The following is a 17,064-nucleotide window of genomic DNA, read 5'->3' as shown; positions in this document are numbered from 1 at the left end:
AACACTGGTTTGTGCGCGTGGCGCGCCTGTGTGTGTGTGTGTGTGCATGCATGCCTGCGTGCATGTTTGTTTGGCACTTGGCGGGTCCGGAACGAATTCCCTCCCAGTCCGTATCCTCAGATCGATCGTCTGCGCAACGTTGCATGAAGTCAACACACCCGATATTATCGGATATCGCGATGATTTTAAAGTCGATTATCAATTTTTTTAGCACATCGCCCAGCCCTAATAGGGATGCACCGATACCAATATCAGTATCGGGCCGATACTACGCTCGTGTACTCGTACTTGTACTCGTAAAAATGCACCGATACCAAATACCTATGCTTCATGTGACATAACTGACTGAAATTTGTGGTGAAATTTGCTTTGAAAGTTTGTGCACATAAAATGATTATTTTTTCATAATGTGTTTAAGGTGGAGTTGTTTGTAATTATGAAGCTATTATATTGTCTCACTGTGTTGTGAAAAGGTACAGGTATCGGTACAGGCATCAGTATCGGCGAGTACCAGAAAAAAAACTATCGGTACTCGTACTCTGTCTTTAAAAAAATGGAATCGGTGCATCCCTATTTTAATAGCTCTGTTATTAGCAAAATGTTATATAACATTTACATGTCTGGTGTGTATTGTTGAGAACACCTTTTTTGTCTCACCTATCACAGGAGACTAATAAATTCATAAAGAACATTGTGGGCTACTTTACACAATACACAGATTGGGTCAGGCACTCGGTGAGTATGACGTCTATGTCTGTATTTGGTAATATACTAAGATAAAGTCATAGAACATGCATGCTGAAGCTGTAGTGTGTTGATGTGTCTCTGTATGTGCAGCTGGAGATGGAAGTGGCCCAATGCAAACCCATCGCAAACATGGTGGACTCGCTGGAGATTGTAGCATGCAGCTTCATTGTTGACTCAGTGGTAAGGGTTTGTATGTTTGGCAGATGGAGATTTGATGGTATGCACAGAATGTCCTTGCAAACCAGGCCAATCCATTTTACACAGAGATGATCACATCAAGACATTGTTATTATAAGGTTAGAGATATTATTTTTAATGGACATTTATAATTATGGATTTTTCTCTGCTTATGTGTTTCAGAACACATTCTGGTTTGGTCTGGGAGGATGTTGTCTGTTTCTCATTCCCAGCATCATTCTTTGTGTGAAACTCTGCAAATTTTACCGCAGGATGGACACTGAAGACGTCTTTGATGAGTGAGTGAACACATACTTTACATATCAATTTAAGCTAATCATACATACTCTGCCTGTTTCGTGTGGTCTTGTAAAATGGATGTAGCTTGATTCAAACAGCAAGGTTATGTTCACTGTTCAGTGTTTGGTACACTTCCTCTTTGTACCGTACCTTCAAGAGCCATGTTACATTTGTTATATCCTGGACTTCTGCTTCTATTTTTCACATTTTATATTTATTTCAGTTCAGGTTACTTGACACTTCACTTTCTGATCACCAATGACATCACCTTGTCTTTCCATCACTGTATTCCATCTTTCTTTTATGATTTCTTCTTGTCATTGCATCCTAAACAATTTTTGCTAAGGAGTTCTGCATATTCATATTTTTTTAATCAATTATTTGACTGAAATCATAACACATTCACTCTCATGCTCCTGTTTCTGTTGAAAACACATGATCTTTTTCATTCATATTCACTGTTTTGTTTACAGTAGTATGGATATTATTGTCAGTGATTATCATAATGATCCCCTATATGGCATAAACAACCCCGTGATGAACAGGTAGAGTTTATCCCCGGCCTCTCCGTGCATGCTTACTGTACATCAAGAGTGTTAGTTAAAACATTTTTTTACTGTCAATTGCATGTAGGGACATATTTTTTCTGTGTATCATGTATACAGTGTTGGGTAAGTTACTCTGAAAAAGTAATTAAGTACTAGTTACTAATTACATATTCAATACTGTAATTAGATTACTCTACAAATTACTCTCTCCAAAAAGTATTTAATTACTTATTACCAATTACTTTCTATATCCTACATCAACCTTGATTAGAATTGATTCAGGGATAGACATGAAACGGCTTATTTAATTAATTCAAATAAATAACTTCATAAATTATTCTTATTAACTGACCAAAGTATACAAATGTGAGAAGGATACATTAAAGCATACATTTTAAATTTAGACTTATAATTTGGATGTCATTTATACAATTGAATATATTACACTGTATTTAGTTCAATTACATCAGAAGTAACTTTAATTAAATTACAGAAAAATAAGAGTCCCTTACTTTGCTTAGGAAAAGTAATTAAATTACAGTAACTAATTACTTAGTAACTAGTTACACCCAACACTGCACATATATAAAAAATATCGGTCGAATCACAATGTAATGGCTAATATGCAAAATTACTTCATAATTTTTTTGTGACTGTAATGATAGTTTGAAAAATATATCGTGATGAAGACGTATCAGTAGCCCAATAGTAAACTTTTGAAGCCTGTAAGGCAAAAACTGTCATCTATACCAGGGTAAAATAAACTGGACTGCTATGCTTCTTTGATCTAATTCCTTTTAGTGTAAAAACCCTGAAAAGGGTTGGCTTTATTTTTATACATTTTTAACAGACACAATTGTGAAGATCTGTAATATCGGTATTATATAGTTTATTAGCCATTACGTGAGTTTTTGGTACCAGCCTGAATGTTGGATTGTTTATTGTTGCCTGTTGATCTGTGTAGATTGCTGATGTCTATAAGAACTTTATGATTTATTATGACCACAGTATGTTCTTTTTTCCCAGCATGAATCTTTACCCACTGAGTATAGTTCTTGTCCGTTGCATGAGAGTTTCCGCTCTCATTCACATTGAACCTGGATGTGTTTCAGCTATCCATCCTATGACACAATGAGGTGGTATTCCCACGCCTCTGCCCCCCCAAGACAGCCTGACTGGTGACACATATTCAAATATACACTTTCACATGCGGTATACAGATGTCACACACATCTTACAGGTACAAAATCCTTCAACAGATCTCTCGGCTGTTCGCCCAAGTATTCATCTTTCTTCATTAGCTGTTTATTCGTCTCCTCTCATGAGTGGTTTTCACATCACTAACATTGTTCCTCTTGTTTTACATGTTCCTCTTCTTCTGCCCATGGCATCTTAACCATCTTCACATGAACTTTCTTTCCATGTTGTCATATGAACTACCACCATTACACCATTAACCTGTTACCTTTGCTTTTTCTTCTTCTTTCATTTGCCATGCATGCATAGTTCTCATCACAAATTCACTTTTACTACATGATAGCAGTATTTCAGCCACCTGCATGACTCATATTCTATTTGTTCATGTTCCCTCAGGTTTCATTGAAGTCCTTTGTTTTGTCCTTTGTTTTGTAATCTTTCACGTTCATTTTGCATGAATACCTAAAACAACTCAGCCTTTGATCATTTTATTAACTTCGCCTCACCTTTGTATAAATGAAATTGTTGAAAAAACGGTCATTTCCCAATTCGGTAATAGTGATGTTTCATTGTTTTTCCTCTACAGTGGTACAGAGAACTGGAACTAAAGAGAGGTAAGAAATTCACATGTCTTATGTCAAATATCAAGCTTGTGAGAACTGCGTTCAGTGCAGAAGTCTGAATTCTGTTTTACATTCCAAGGGTGAAGACAAAGAAGACAAAAGGAGAAAAGGGACAACACAGAAACTGAAATTAGAATCATTTCAGTTTCTTACAATAAAACTTACTCATTCCTTAAGTGAAGATGTTTAAGAATATGTGACTAATTTATTGTACATGGAAACTTTACATGGTGATCTTTTTGTACACTTTCAAAAAGCTTTTGAAAGTTTTATATATTTTTTGACAATGTTTTCTATAACATGTCCCTTAGCAATAATTGTGAGTACTCCTAGATTTTTATTTTTTATTGCTCTTTAACATGTTTTGTTGGTCTATGCACGGTACTATCGTATTGTTAGTTTTCATTCTTGGAGTCAAACCAAATTGATTCTGAAACTGCTAAATGACTAAATGTGAATCAAACAATACAATCGTGTTTATCTAGATAAAAAGACCGTCAAAGTAGGTAACAAAGAAAAATTGACTGTAGAAAGTACTTTGTTTAAAATTTTGTGTACAATTTTACTTTTTTACATTTTGTTGTTCAGTGAATGCATTATTTAATTCTTAATTTCCTAGTAAGAGTTCTATGTATGTTAAATGCACTGAAAAAGTCTGACAGGGGAATTCACTAAGAATGAATTGTGCCCGATAAAAGTATTTATTTGCACATTCTCTGTGCCGGTTTAGCACCTGAATCACTGTAAGAATTAGGCAAATAACACGAGGTAAAGCTGCAAACTGCCTTTATTTGCAGGCTGCATCAAGCAAATATGAAGTTGTGTAAATATAAGAAAATAAAAAATAAGAAAATCTGCAATGATCTAATTTGCTTGGAAAGTGAAAACTGAAAGATGACGGCCTATTTAAATATTCAAGGTGCAGTGCTATTTCAGCGCTGTTTGCTGCTTTTTAAGCTGTTCAGTGAATCGCCCCTTCAGATTTCTGTAGAACTTGATCTAAAGCCAAAATCCTAAAATACTGGTTTATCTTAAATGTTTGTTATGTCAGTACCATTATAACACAAAAACAGGATGATAAAACCCCACAAAACCCTTTGCACTGCTAATGCAGTGCTATGCCAGTTGAGCTACACGAACACTGAACAACAGTTAAACACTACACCACTAAAACCAAATTCTTATTATAGATTGTAGTTAATGTTGAGCAAAGGTTTTGTTTCTTGTCGTTTGAGTGTCTTACTGTATTTAATTATTTTCTTTCTTTGTCCACATCAATACAAGAAAACATTTTGCCGTGTTAGGTGTTGTCAAATACACAGTGGTCATACAGTGTCACACAGTGGTTTTCCATCTTTTACAAAAAAAATTATCTTACTCCTCAAATCACATTTGTGATGGAAATGGAAATGCACTGCCCTGCTGTGTGTCACTTTATATGCATGTGTGTGCTTTGGCATTGATATAGTTCTCCAGGGTCTTGTTGTCACTCATGCTATGAGGCTCTAAACACTTGTACCATATGTTTGACATTTTACTTTGTGACACTAGTTTACATGAGATTGGAAGATGGAATCAGTGTGAAAGATATAATAAAAACTCAGCTCATGGTAATTTGTGGTGCTCTTTGTCAAAGGCAAGTTAAAGGCACAAATGCAGTAACTGGCTTTACATGAATAACATTTTCAGAAAGACCACACGTATTTCTGAAGCGTTCCTTAGACTGCAACACTTTTACTTTAAAGTTCAGACCAGGCTTGTTTTCATTAAATAAGCTAAATGTGTTAGAATTTGGTATTAACGCTTCACATGAATCACCACAAGTATGACAGATAACACAAAAAGTATTATAACAACTTTCATTTTATAATTCATCAAAATCAGGGTAACAGTAAACTGTTCAAACAAAAAATGTGAGAAATAAAAATCTTGCAAGTATGTGTTTTATGTCATACTGAATCATATACTGTACATACACATGTACATGAACAATGTTTATATATGAATCATGACCCAATACATACTGTATTACAGCTATAGAAAAAACACAATGCTGTAACAAGTTCTCAAATCCTTGTATGTTTTCATGAATGTCCACCATTAGTAGAGCAATATTTTAGTTAGTCACTGTGTTTATGAGCATTTGTGTTACACATCAGTCCTCTCTGTTGCTTTCTGCAATGCGATACATCAGCTTCTGAAATCCAATTCCTTCTGTAGTTTTTGTGTGGTCTCAGTCATGAGTTGGCACACAGGCTTGTGCTTGGGCCAGTGTTTCACCTGACACTCTCTACAACCAAATATCAGACAAATAAAATAATGAACAAATAATGTACAATATTATAATATGCCTTTACAACGATCTTAACATGGTCAAATCTTAAACCTTGAAAGACAAAGCCACAAATAAATATATAATATGGTCCCTTTAAATATTTGTCTCTTATACAGAAATTACGTATATTTTCACTTTCTGCTATTGATATACCTGTTGCAATACCATTCTCCTTGACAGCGAGAGCAACGTTTTGCACCCAGTCTTCCACAAGCTCCACACTTGGGTTTGTCTGGGATTAGATTCTCCATCACATCCAGATTATATGTGTTTGCCAACCTGATCAGAAAGATCAGAATTCATTTGAAACTAATCCATATACAGTCATAACTAATTCTATGTGTACACATTGACTCCTATTTCAAATACACATAAAATCAAGTCAATCTTACCTACTAGCTTGCTCTCTTAATTCATTCTCTGAGGGGTTGAAAACATGTGTCACTTGATGTTTAGCTATGGCTTTCCACTTGTTGGTGTTCTCGTTTACGATATAATTCCATATCTCTGGCAACTAAATGACAAAAAACAACTACAATGATGAAACCATGGACACAACAATGTATATTATTAAATTGTGTGTTTGCTGGAGTACCTGCTCTAAGATTAAATCTTTTTTAGGAGGTGCTGGATCTGTGAGAGCAAGGTGACTGAGAAAGTTCTTGAGATCAACTAGGTTTGGTAACTGATCTATCACAGTGTCTGTCAAAAATCCACGAAGCTGCACACAATCGTATAAAGAATCCTAAAGACTCACATGTACTCTCAGGTAAATACACTGAAAGAATCAGTACAGACACTGTATAAATGTAGGTTTTAAAGGCTATGAGAAAGTTTAACATTGAAACATTCAGTATGAGAAACCCCATCTATGTCTTACCTTTAAGAGCTGACTTATGTTGAAGTTATTGAAATCATATTTTCTTTGGCAGTCTGGTTTGAGTACCAGGTTTAGTAGAGCAATCCACACCTGGCCATCATGTTTACTCAACTTTTGCTGATCCTCAGGCAGAACAGGCCTCCACTTCCCTTCTGTGTATTTCTCTTTACCTATAGAGCAAAAACTATGCAGTCATGACTAGAACATTGCTGGTGTTGAGTTCTTAAGAATTTTTATAATCTCACTGGTTATATTCACAATACAAAAATATGGTCGTAAAACAAGAGTATAAACGACACTGACATCTAAATCCTTTTAACCAAAGTCAGGGGCGTAAATCTCATTTAACAGTAGCGGGGGATAATAAACATAAAATTTCTCAAGAGCAATTTTTAAAGGGGACACAAATAATGGAGTCAAAATTGTACTTACTATGTCACAAAGCGACAATATGCGTTAGGTTCATAGGTTTATCGTGAAGACTTGCAGTCATATTATAACTGAACTGCCACTTACTGTAATATAAGTGAACGCCTAATAAACTTACATTTACATTTTTTTGTCTCTGTTGTCAAGACAGGAAACAAGTATAAAAACACACCACCCATGATACTACACGTTAACAATGAGTCACTTTTTAAATTTTATCCTGATTTATACTGCAACATCGTCTGACAAAGTCACCATACATCTAGAGTGGTGGCTATTTTCCCATGTAGTGCACTGCCTCCGCCAACAAACTATGTGCATAGATGTACAGCCGTGGCCAAAAGTTTTGAGAATGACACAAATATTAATTTTCACTAAGTCTACTGCTTCAGTGATTTTTATATGTTTTTGTCAGATGTTACTATGGTATACTGAAGTATAATTACAAGCATTTCATAAGTGTCAAAGGCTTTTATTGACAATTACATTAAGTTTACGCAAAGACTCAATATTTGCAGTGTTGACCCTTCTTTTTCAAGACCTCTGCAATTCGCCCGGGCATGCTATCAATCAACTTCTGGGCCACATCCTCACTGATGGCAGCCCATTCATGCATAATCAATGCTTGGAGTTTGCCAGAATTTGTAGGTTTTTGTTTGTCCACCCGCCTCTTGAGGATTGACCACAAGTTCTCAATGGGATTAAGGTCTGGGGAGTTTCCTGGCCATCGACCCAAAATGTTGATGTTTTGGTCCCCGAGCCACTTAGTTATTACTTTTGCCTTATGGCAAGGTGCTCCATCATGCTGGAAAAGGCATTGTTCATCACCAAACTGTTCTTGGATGGTTGGGAGAAGTTGCTCTCTGAGGATGTTTTTGTACCATTCTTTGTTCATGGCTGTGTTCTTAGGCAAAATTGTGAGTGAGCCCACTCCCTAGGCTGAGAAGCAACCCCACACATGAATGGTCTCAGGATGCTTTACTGTTGGCATGACACAGGACTGATTGTAGCGCTCACCTTTTCTTCTCCGGACAATCTTTTTTCCGGATGCCCCAAACAATCAGAAAGGGGATTCATCAGAGAAAATGACTTTACCCCAGTCCTCAGCAGTCCAATCCCTGTACCTTTTGCAGAATATCAGTCTGTCCCTGATGTTTTTCCTAGAGAGAAGTGGCTTCTTTGCTGCCCTTCTTGACACCAGGCCATCCTCAAAAAGTCTTGGCCTCACTGTGCGTGCAGATGCACTCACACCTGCCTGCTGCCATTCCTGAGCAAGCTCTGCACTGGTGGTGCCCCGATCTCACAGCTGAATCAACTGTAGAAGACGATCCTGGCACTTGCTGGACTTTCTTGGGCGCCCTGAAGCCTTCTTCACAACAATTGAACCTCTCTCCTTGAAGTTTCTGATGATCCAATAAATGGTTGATGTAGGTGCAATCTTACTAGCAGCAATAGCCTTGCCTGTGAATCCCTTTTTGTGCAACGCAATGATGACTGCACGTGTTTCCTTGCAGGTAACCATGGTTAACAGAGGAAGAACAATGATTTCCGGCACCACCCTCCTTTTAAAGCTTCTAGTCTGTTATTCTAATTCAATCAGCATGACAGAGTCATCTCCAGCCTTGTCCTCGTCAACACTCTCACCTGTGTTAACCAGAGAATCACTGACATGATGTCAGCTGGTCTTTTTGTGGCAGGGTTGAAAAAAAGGGTAAAAAAAGGTACTTCACAATAAAATTCAATTCATCTGATCACACTTCATAACATTCTGGAGTATATGCAATTTGCCATCATAAAAACTGAGGCAGCAGACTTTGTGAAAATTAATATTTGTCATTCTCAAAACTTTCGCCACGGCTGTACTATGTTCATGTTCGTGTACTCAAACAGTCAGTAACAGTGACAGATGCTTAAATTCTGTGTCAGTCAACGGAATGTTTAGCTTATCCGCCGCGCACACACTGCACAAAATAGCTGCGAAAACTAGCTTTTCCAACTGAATGAAAGCTGTGCACCTTTTGTGGACAAAAGGGGTCTGAAATTCGCTAAATATAGTGCCAAAGTCACTAAATTGTCACCGGTATGTGCGCGACTGTGTGTGACACGGGACCTGAATGGCAAGGATCGGTGGCTAATTGTGGCCGTTAATGTTAACATTATGCCAGGTCGCCACAAATAAAACAATGAATGGGAAACGGCTTTGGCGTGTTATGGCTGGAATACACTACAAGACTTCTAAAATCTGAATAGATATTTTAGAAACTAGACATCATACACTTGCAGACTTTTTGAAAGTTTCAGACAGAAACGTGATCAAATCTGCAGACCAGCACAGAATTTCTGCAACAAGTCCAGACTGAAAATCTGGGCTAAATCTGAGCAAAAGTCTTGTAGTGTATTTTAGCCTTAAGTTGCAGTGTGTGACGCACTATGCAACAAGCTATTGTAAACAAGCTAATGTTAACTAGCTAAGTAACGTTTTATTCGCTAACATAGCAGATTCATGGAAAAATACATCAGTAATCAGCCTTTTTTGCCACAACTAATTTATTAATGAATCAGCATCAACTACATTAAAGAGAATCACTTCATTTAACGTCAATAAAATAGCCTTCTTACTGGAGTTCAACAAACACTGATGAACTAAGCCGCATACCTGACTTATGTGTAAGCGTAAGCGTAGGTGATATGAACGGGGAAAGCAGGCAGTGGTCCAAACCACTGTGAGGCAGGGGAGTAGGAACTCAACTATTTCTAAACTTAAAACACATTTTTTGCGTTTGTATTTTTTTCTAATTACACAATTAGTTTAGGCATACATAAATATATTTAGCACAATAGACAGTGCAAATTTTAATGATTTTGGGGGGATTTACGCCCCTGACCAAAGTCAAAGATTGTGCACAGGCACTAGGTAGAAAAGGTGCTTAAACACAGTTATTTGTTTATAGGAACATTATTTGTGACCCTGTAAGCAGTTGTATGAACAGGATAATTATAAACTCACACTGTTTAATTAACACAGTTGTCAATGCAAAACACTGACCGCGTGAATGTAGCCACTGTATGAGGTTCCTGAATGAACAAGAGAGGAAATGTAACACGTATGGTAAAATTGAGACTAACCTCTGTTCCAAGGGCAATTTTCCACCAGCTGAACCAGCACACAGGGTAAATTATGTGTGCTCAGCATCCTTGAAAGCACACTAAAACTCAAGCTACATTAAAAAGAGAAATTTCAGCATTTATTAAAAGACATATGAATGGAAACTGTTACATGTATGTGTTTTATGTGATCTGATTAATATAATACCTCTCTATGTGATCAGTGATGTAACACAGCACTGACAGAGCCTTGACAGAGATTTCAAACTCCAACATATCACTCTGCCTCTGCAGATCCTACAACAAATAATAAAGTGTACAGGTAAATGAAAAGCAACATATGCCCAAGCATGTGGTAAAATTAGATTTTATGTGCACACTTTTGCTAAGAGATTTCATCTGGGAATTGACCACCCCCCCAAAAAAATAAACAGGGAAGATGCCAGACTTCATGGGGCCCTGGGACAGAATTAAAGGGCAGGCCCCAGCCCCCATATACCCACCCCTGTGGGTCACCCTTGTCACAGCTCCTGGACCCGTCCAGACGTCAGCATTTACCTGTATGGATGTGCCGTCTGTTAGCTGTACATGTGTAATTCGGTCCTCAGCAGGGATCTCTCCACAGACAGATCGTCCGGCCAGCAGAGTGAGCTTGCGATGACAGTAATCCACCAGGTCAATTACAGCATCATCGGCTGCTTCACTGGATTCCTGCGTGTGTAACCGACACAGATCATTTCAGCATTCACATATCATATAACTACCATTCTAAATTGGGTTTCTGATTCTAGGTCATCTTTTTTAGATGTAGTAACATAAACCAGATATTTTGTGAAGTGCTTACCTTGTGGTACATTATTGTCTCCAAGAGGTTTATAATTGTAGCTTCATGATGAATCTGAGGTTGTGGAAATTAGGTAAAAAAATGCAATGGCTTGAGAAATTTGTATGAATCATATTCAAAATGCTGGATTATTAACTCATTAATAGAATTTATGAAAAATAATAATTAAAAAAATTAATAAGGATGTTAAAGTAAGTCGACTATAAGACTCACCACCATGTAAAGCAGAAACGTGCTCTTTGGATTAAAGTCCTTCAGTTTACAAATTATAGGGAACACTTTATGTTTCCAGACTTCTGTAAGTATCATTGCATGCACCAGTGTGGGTATCTGGAAAAGTAATCCACAAACAGACGTTTTAGTCCCCTTAACAAAACAGAAAGTGTTATTTTAGATAAACAATAAATTACCTTTCCCAGTGAAACGAAGAGGTCCTTAACAAATTCCTCTTGACTAGCTTGAGCATTCAGAATAGCTTGCATATTAAGTTTTTCAATGAACTCATGCTGGCGAAACCACCTTTACGAAAGCAAACACGACATTAATCGATAGATGAGAATGATGGACATATATGCACATTTGAATAACGTGTTTACGTAACGTTTTGATGAGATATTTACGTACTTCGGACTTCCGATTTCACGCAATGACATCTTCTCCAGACTTTTAATATATAATTCAGCTTCTCCGTGTAAAAGTACTGCATCCATCGTTTCTGGAAGATCGTTGTGAAAAATAAACGTGCTTGATAGTTTATTCCAGGCAAACAGTGCGGATACAAGCTTCCGCTTTGTCTCTATGGTTACAAGTAAACACTGACGTGTGCGGAGGGGCGTGGCTCTCTCTGTGTGCATGCATACGTGTGTTGAATTTAAACAAATTCATAAACTTTTTAGTGCACAAATTACTTTTAATTAATAGATTTAATTTCTTAATACTTTTATCTTTGTGCTTGGGTAATTTTTTGTGCTCAAATAGTTTTTCTCAGGAGATCATTTTTTTGTGCTCTGTGACATTTTTCTTGGGTGTTTTTCTTGTACTCAGAGGTGCAGCTTCGGTACCACTTATCTGTGGTATGATGTGCTCACAGACTGGCTCAGGCTCTTAAAGACAAACTGAGGTTGCCTCAGAAGTGTTAGGGCTGAAAAATGTGTTGCTGGGATTGCAGTGGTCACTGCAGGACTCCATTCCATGAAGTGGTCATCCTCCACTGGCTTATCCACCTCCATGGGTACTTCATCATTAGGCACAAAATCAAATCGCGGTTGCCTAAGAATTGGCCTCAGAACTGGTCTTGCTGATGAAGATGCAGACTTGATGGCAGTGGGTAGCGTGGGACTCCATAAAGTTGTCCTCCACCACTGGTTCATCGACCTCCATGGGAACTACATCATCATGCAGTTGTACTGGAGCTGGAAACGAGGCATGAACAGAGCTACTTAGCTGTTGCCTTGTGCCCACCTTTTACACCTTTCACTGCCTTCTGAACAGCACCGAGCTTTGGTCTGCTTGGGGGTGGGATGCGAGCTTGCTTTAATGAACCCATTGTCCAATTTACACGTGCAAAATTAAGAAACTGCCAGCCTGCCTGTAACTGTCAGAAAAAAACTGCAGCAGTGTCTAATGATGCTTTTTAACAGAGGGAGCATTTTGATGTCATAAGGCATGTTTAAGAATTATTTTGCTTTGTTACTTTTCTGCTACAAAATAATATAAAATGTAATTGAAATAGTGTGAAATAACATCATTTGTTATTCTGCTTAAATTTAATATACAGAGATTTGAAGTTTACCCCACATGGGGTCAGAATGGTTGTAAATTTCAGAATAAATATATATCACCCACAAATAAATGTAGAGTTTCACAAAAAAATTTAATCCACAAATGCACAAAAAGCTAATCATATATATTGAATTCACAAATACATAACATTTGCAATTAAAATAAATATTTGCAAATGTATTTTAATTGCATTCATTTGTGGATCGTTCTCTGTGCATTTGTAAATTATTAATAATTTCTAACGTCAAGACGTTCACAAATAGGTGTACTCCACCCACTATCTACTCAAGCCAATCGGGTAACTTCCACTTGCATGTTCTAGCTTCAGCCAATCACGTTTGACAATTCAGAGCGCGGACATGGCGGTCGAAAACGTTTGATGTACTAAAACAAAAAGAATAGCCTCTTCTTTTTACTACTCACTAAAGATTGTGTTTTTAATAATAGGTTTACAGTTTACATGCGTTGTTCTAATAGAAACGTTCATGACTTGTTAACTGAGTTGTAAAAAGAAAAGGCCATTCTTCTTGAAATATGTATCAGGCTCATTTTCTTCGGCTGTGTTTGTGTGACAGTGGCTCATTGTATAGCATTCCATATAGTACATGTAGGCTACTTCACGTAAACTAGGTGACAAATGGGTTAGGTAAATGCTTCGTTAATTGACTTAACGTGGGTTCCAGCTGAATTGCTTTCTTTGTCTTTTCTTTCAACTGAAATGTCTTTCACATCCATAGTCAATAGGCCACTATGTCAGCATGTCTGATTATATAATGTCTTGTGAAAGTTTTAGACCATTAAGGTTCCATGAGCACAACCACTCCCATGTCAAGCACCCCCGCCTCCACCCTGCCCCAAGCGTTCCTTAAACAGAGCAAAAACCAAACCACAAAATCATCAACACGCACAAACTCACAAAAAATGTGCACAAATATCATACCAGACAAATCTAACCCATGTTTAATATACTCAGTTTAATTTCTCCCATGCATATACAGTTCTATACAGTCTAGTTCTATATGGAGTTCAAACACAGACACACACACTACTGTATAGATTATTACAATCAGTTCTTTCAGGCCACTCCAGACTAGAGACTGGTGGCCCCCCAGAGGTCTGGAGAGATGAGTGTGCCCTGCTCAAAGACCTCTTTGTGGGGGCAATGTATATAAACCCAGTCTGTATCTCCAACACCTTCTGCACAGTCCTTAACCTCTCTTGCTCTACACCTCCATTGAGTGCCTTCTCCGTCTCTTCAACTGTCCACCATGAGAGCTGTACGGAGTGCTGCTCTCCTCCTGGCCGGCGTTATCTGGACCATCAATGCTCAGAGCAGCCACAACAACAGTCACCCAGGCAACCATAACCAGGGGAACAGCATCAACCACATTGACAGCACCCAGACCAACCAAAAGCAGCAACAGTCGAAAGGAAGCGTCTCGGACGAGCCTATTTCTTTCAACACCAAAGCAAAAGACGCTTGTAGCATGGTCATCTCCAGCCAGGCCAACTTCACTAAGCTCCGTGTCTCCTGCAAGAGCAAGGGAAAGTCTTACTGGTGTGATTTTCTGGGCAAACCTAACTTGTGTAAAGCATACAACAACAACCCACGCCACTACTTCACTCAGATGATGTGGGACTTAAGAAAGCTCCACAATGCCTGCCAGGGTCCACGCGTCTACAAGCCACACATGTGCCGCTCCGCCTCAGATGAGGTCCAAATGTCCTTCCACGCATCCTGGCCCAAAATCTCCAAAGTGAAACCGACACAAGCTCCTCATGATCGCAACGAGAACCAGCAAAAGCAGAAGCAGACCAAGTTGAGCAGTAGCACCCCTAAGCCTGCAAAACAACAGCCTAAACCCCAACAACCGGCTAAATCAGCATCCAAACCAGCCAAGACTGCTGCTTCCAAGCCTGTCTCTCCACGTAAACCAGTCAAGATCACCACAGCAAGACCCACCGTGGCAGAACAGGAGAACGAAACCACCAAACTGGCAGAGGAATATTGCTGGAGTAGTCTTCAAGGAGTGTGCTCCTATTTCATTAGCTTGTTCCAGAGTTAATTTATCACCACCATTGGTAAGCACAAAGCCAACAGAAATGTATGTAACTGAAGATATATTCAAATTTGATATCAATTCTGGACAATGGGCTATTTATAGAAAATGATTGTGTAGAGAAAACTAACTATAAACATGAAAGAAAGACAATGAGTCAACATCAGTCTAATGCTCATATAAAACCTTCCTTGTATTGTTAATTTTATCTCTAAAAGTAGACAAGCTTAATATGTACAGTGGGTAAAAAAGGTTTTTTTGTTTGTGTGTGTGTGTAAAATAGCATTATGCAATGGAAAGTAAAAAACAAACCTGTGGATGGGAGGTTGGGACTCCATGAAACATTAATTGGCACTTTTGTTTATTTTTATATCATGGTGGGGACTTTCCATCGACTTTTGTTGTTTTCATACTGATCTGATGATATTTTCTATCCCCAAAACCCCCAACCCTGATTCAAGCTTTTTAATTTTTCATAATCCCTTAGAAATAATAATAATGCATTTTAATATTTTTAAGTATGTTTTTTTTATTTTTTTTTACAAAATACACCTTTGAATAATATGGGAAGAATATGAGAACATTTACTCAAAAGAGATTACGTTCAATATTACTGTCTATCTATTACTGTTTTTCTTTTAACCCCTCTTCCTTCTGTCCACTCTCTAGGTTTCCACGAGGGACCACAGCTGTGTGTGTTTGTGTGTGTGGTTTGTACAGTGCTTCCGAGCTTGTGTGTATTTTTTCGTGTGTATCTATGTATGTGCCGTCAATGTGTTTTGATATAAATAAACATTTCTGGTAATGAACCATCTTGGTCTATTTGGTCATCTCGGTCATTGGTATGAATTATGCTTTCGTCTGATGGAAACTAATATATCATATACTTTTTTAGCTTTCATGTTTTGGCACAGGGTGTGGTAAAGTAATGCAGGTGAACAAAAATCTTGCCTTGTCTCCCTAATTTTTTAGACCGGCACATGTAGGAACTCGTCAACACCACTGGAGGGCAGCGTTGCGTATCATTTAAAAAACTAAAGATAATTTCAAAATCCAAGATATTTTTTAAGGCAGGCAGACTGATCTATTTGAATGTAATCCCTGTAACAGCCTTAAAGTTTCAAACGTTACACAGCTTGAGTATTGACACACCTCCCAAACAGATACACACCCTTCACACACACAAAAACCTGACAATGTTTTCCAAATGTTGTGTATTGTGTACTTCCATAGTCGTCATAGCCCCATCATACCAGAACTGTGTTTCTATTAACTTATACTTTAACCTATAAATAGTATTATGTATAATATTATTAAGTATATAAAGGAATGTTGGTGGAAACGTCAGGTGACGTCTTGAAGATGACCACCTGAGGATCCTGCAGCATAAAACACCCTTTTTAAATGTTTAACTAGACACACAGAGTAGATTTCACCAGACATCATGAATTATATTGCCTGTGTGATAAGAGTATACAATGAACAACTTTTTTTACTGAATGATAACTTCCCCAGGGATTTAAGGTAGCAATGCAGAAATGTTCAAATGTAAAATCTTTCTTATCTCATGGTAAATGAATAATTAACATAAATGAAGATTTTCAGTGTGTATGAAACTGTAGCCTACATGTTGACTTATTGTTCATAAACCAAGTAAAGCTCCTGCACATATCCCTTCACAGGCAAACGTAATCTTTTAAGCCCTCTATTTAACTCTTTCATTTTTCTGTTAAGGGGTACATTTTCCAACCCCCACTGTTTCTCAAAAGTGGCCTCTATTCATAAACTGCATTGAACATTCCATTAAACACTACTGATCACACCGTACAAATGCAGATCATCTTTAATTTATAATATTTTATTAGTATTTTAATGTAGCCCAACAATTATGCTGCTTAAATTGTACCTAAGATTTCAAAGATCCAACTGCAGTAAATGAACTAATGACCAGCTAGAAAATTAGGCCACAACAACACAAGCACAGTATGTGTTCGACCGCCTTTACATGAATGAGCACCCACTGTGACCTACAACTAC

General features: G+C 37.7%; 3 protein-coding genes across 11 annotated transcripts in view; 2 read left to right on the top strand and 1 right to left on the bottom strand.

Moving 5' to 3' along the window:
- Positions 1-5,213, top strand: part of prom1b (prominin 1 b) — a 32,526-nt gene extending 27,313 nt beyond the window's left edge. For 4 of the 9 annotated variants that reach the window (XM_057332287.1, XM_057332286.1, XM_057332289.1 and 1 more), the window contains 5 exons: positions 667-735; positions 838-927; positions 1,108-1,223; positions 1,698-1,769; positions 2,799-3,006. In XM_057332287.1, the coding sequence (XP_057188270.1) occupies positions 667-735; positions 838-927; positions 1,108-1,223; positions 1,698-1,769; positions 2,799-2,907 (456 nt within the window). In that variant the 3' untranslated portion in view covers positions 2,908-3,006. Of the gene's footprint in view, positions 1-666; positions 736-837; positions 928-1,107; positions 1,224-1,697; positions 1,770-2,798; positions 3,013-3,555; positions 3,584-3,671 lie in introns of those variants that run through there. The other 5 variants (XM_057332293.1, XM_057332294.1, XM_057332290.1 and 2 more) reach the window with 4 other exon arrangements.
- Positions 3,881-11,967, bottom strand: zmynd10 (zinc finger, MYND-type containing 10). Its single transcript, XM_057332296.1, has 12 exons — positions 11,810-11,967; positions 11,596-11,704; positions 11,399-11,515; positions 11,186-11,239; positions 10,900-11,052; positions 10,550-10,638; positions 10,363-10,454; positions 6,808-6,977; positions 6,523-6,648; positions 6,320-6,441; positions 6,081-6,206; positions 3,881-5,882 (listed from the first exon to the last, which is right to left on the bottom strand). The coding sequence occupies exons 1-12, from the start codon at positions 11,893-11,895 to the stop codon at positions 5,783-5,785; spliced, it is 1,344 nt and encodes a 447-aa protein (XP_057188279.1). The 5' UTR covers positions 11,896-11,967; the 3' UTR covers positions 3,881-5,782.
- Positions 11,968-14,201: 2,234 nt separating this feature from the next.
- Positions 14,202-15,796, top strand: fgfbp2b (fibroblast growth factor binding protein 2b). Its single transcript, XM_057332680.1, has 2 exons — positions 14,202-15,049; positions 15,697-15,796. The coding sequence occupies exon 1, from the start codon at positions 14,236-14,238 to the stop codon at positions 15,031-15,033; it is 798 nt and encodes a 265-aa protein (XP_057188663.1). The 5' UTR covers positions 14,202-14,235; the 3' UTR covers positions 15,034-15,049; positions 15,697-15,796.
- The last annotated feature ends 1,268 nt before the right edge of the window (positions 15,797-17,064 follow it).

Source organism: Triplophysa rosa, linkage group LG4, assembly GCF_024868665.1.
Source record: "Triplophysa rosa linkage group LG4, Trosa_1v2, whole genome shotgun sequence".
Lineage (NCBI taxonomy): Eukaryota > Metazoa > Chordata > Actinopteri > Cypriniformes > Nemacheilidae > Triplophysa > Triplophysa rosa.
This window is presented reverse-complemented; position numbering and strand designations above follow the sequence as displayed.

Excerpts from the sequence above, each read along its gene's own strand:
- fgfbp2b (XM_057332680.1), top strand. The coding sequence starts at position 14,236 with ATGAGAGCTGTACGGAGTGCTGCTCTCCTCCTGGCCGGCGTTATCTGG.
- zmynd10 (XM_057332296.1), bottom strand. The coding sequence starts at position 11,895 with ATGGATGCAGTACTTTTACACGGAGAAGCTGAATTATATATTAAAAGT. Across the intron at positions 10,639-10,899 it reads CAGACGGCACATCCATACAG|GATCTGCAGAGGCAGAGTGA; the intron begins GTAAATGCTGAC and ends TATTTGTTGTAG. Across the intron at positions 6,442-6,522 it reads AAGATTTAATCTTAGAGCAG|TTGCCAGAGATATGGAATTA; the intron begins GTACTCCAGCAA and ends TTTGTCATTTAG.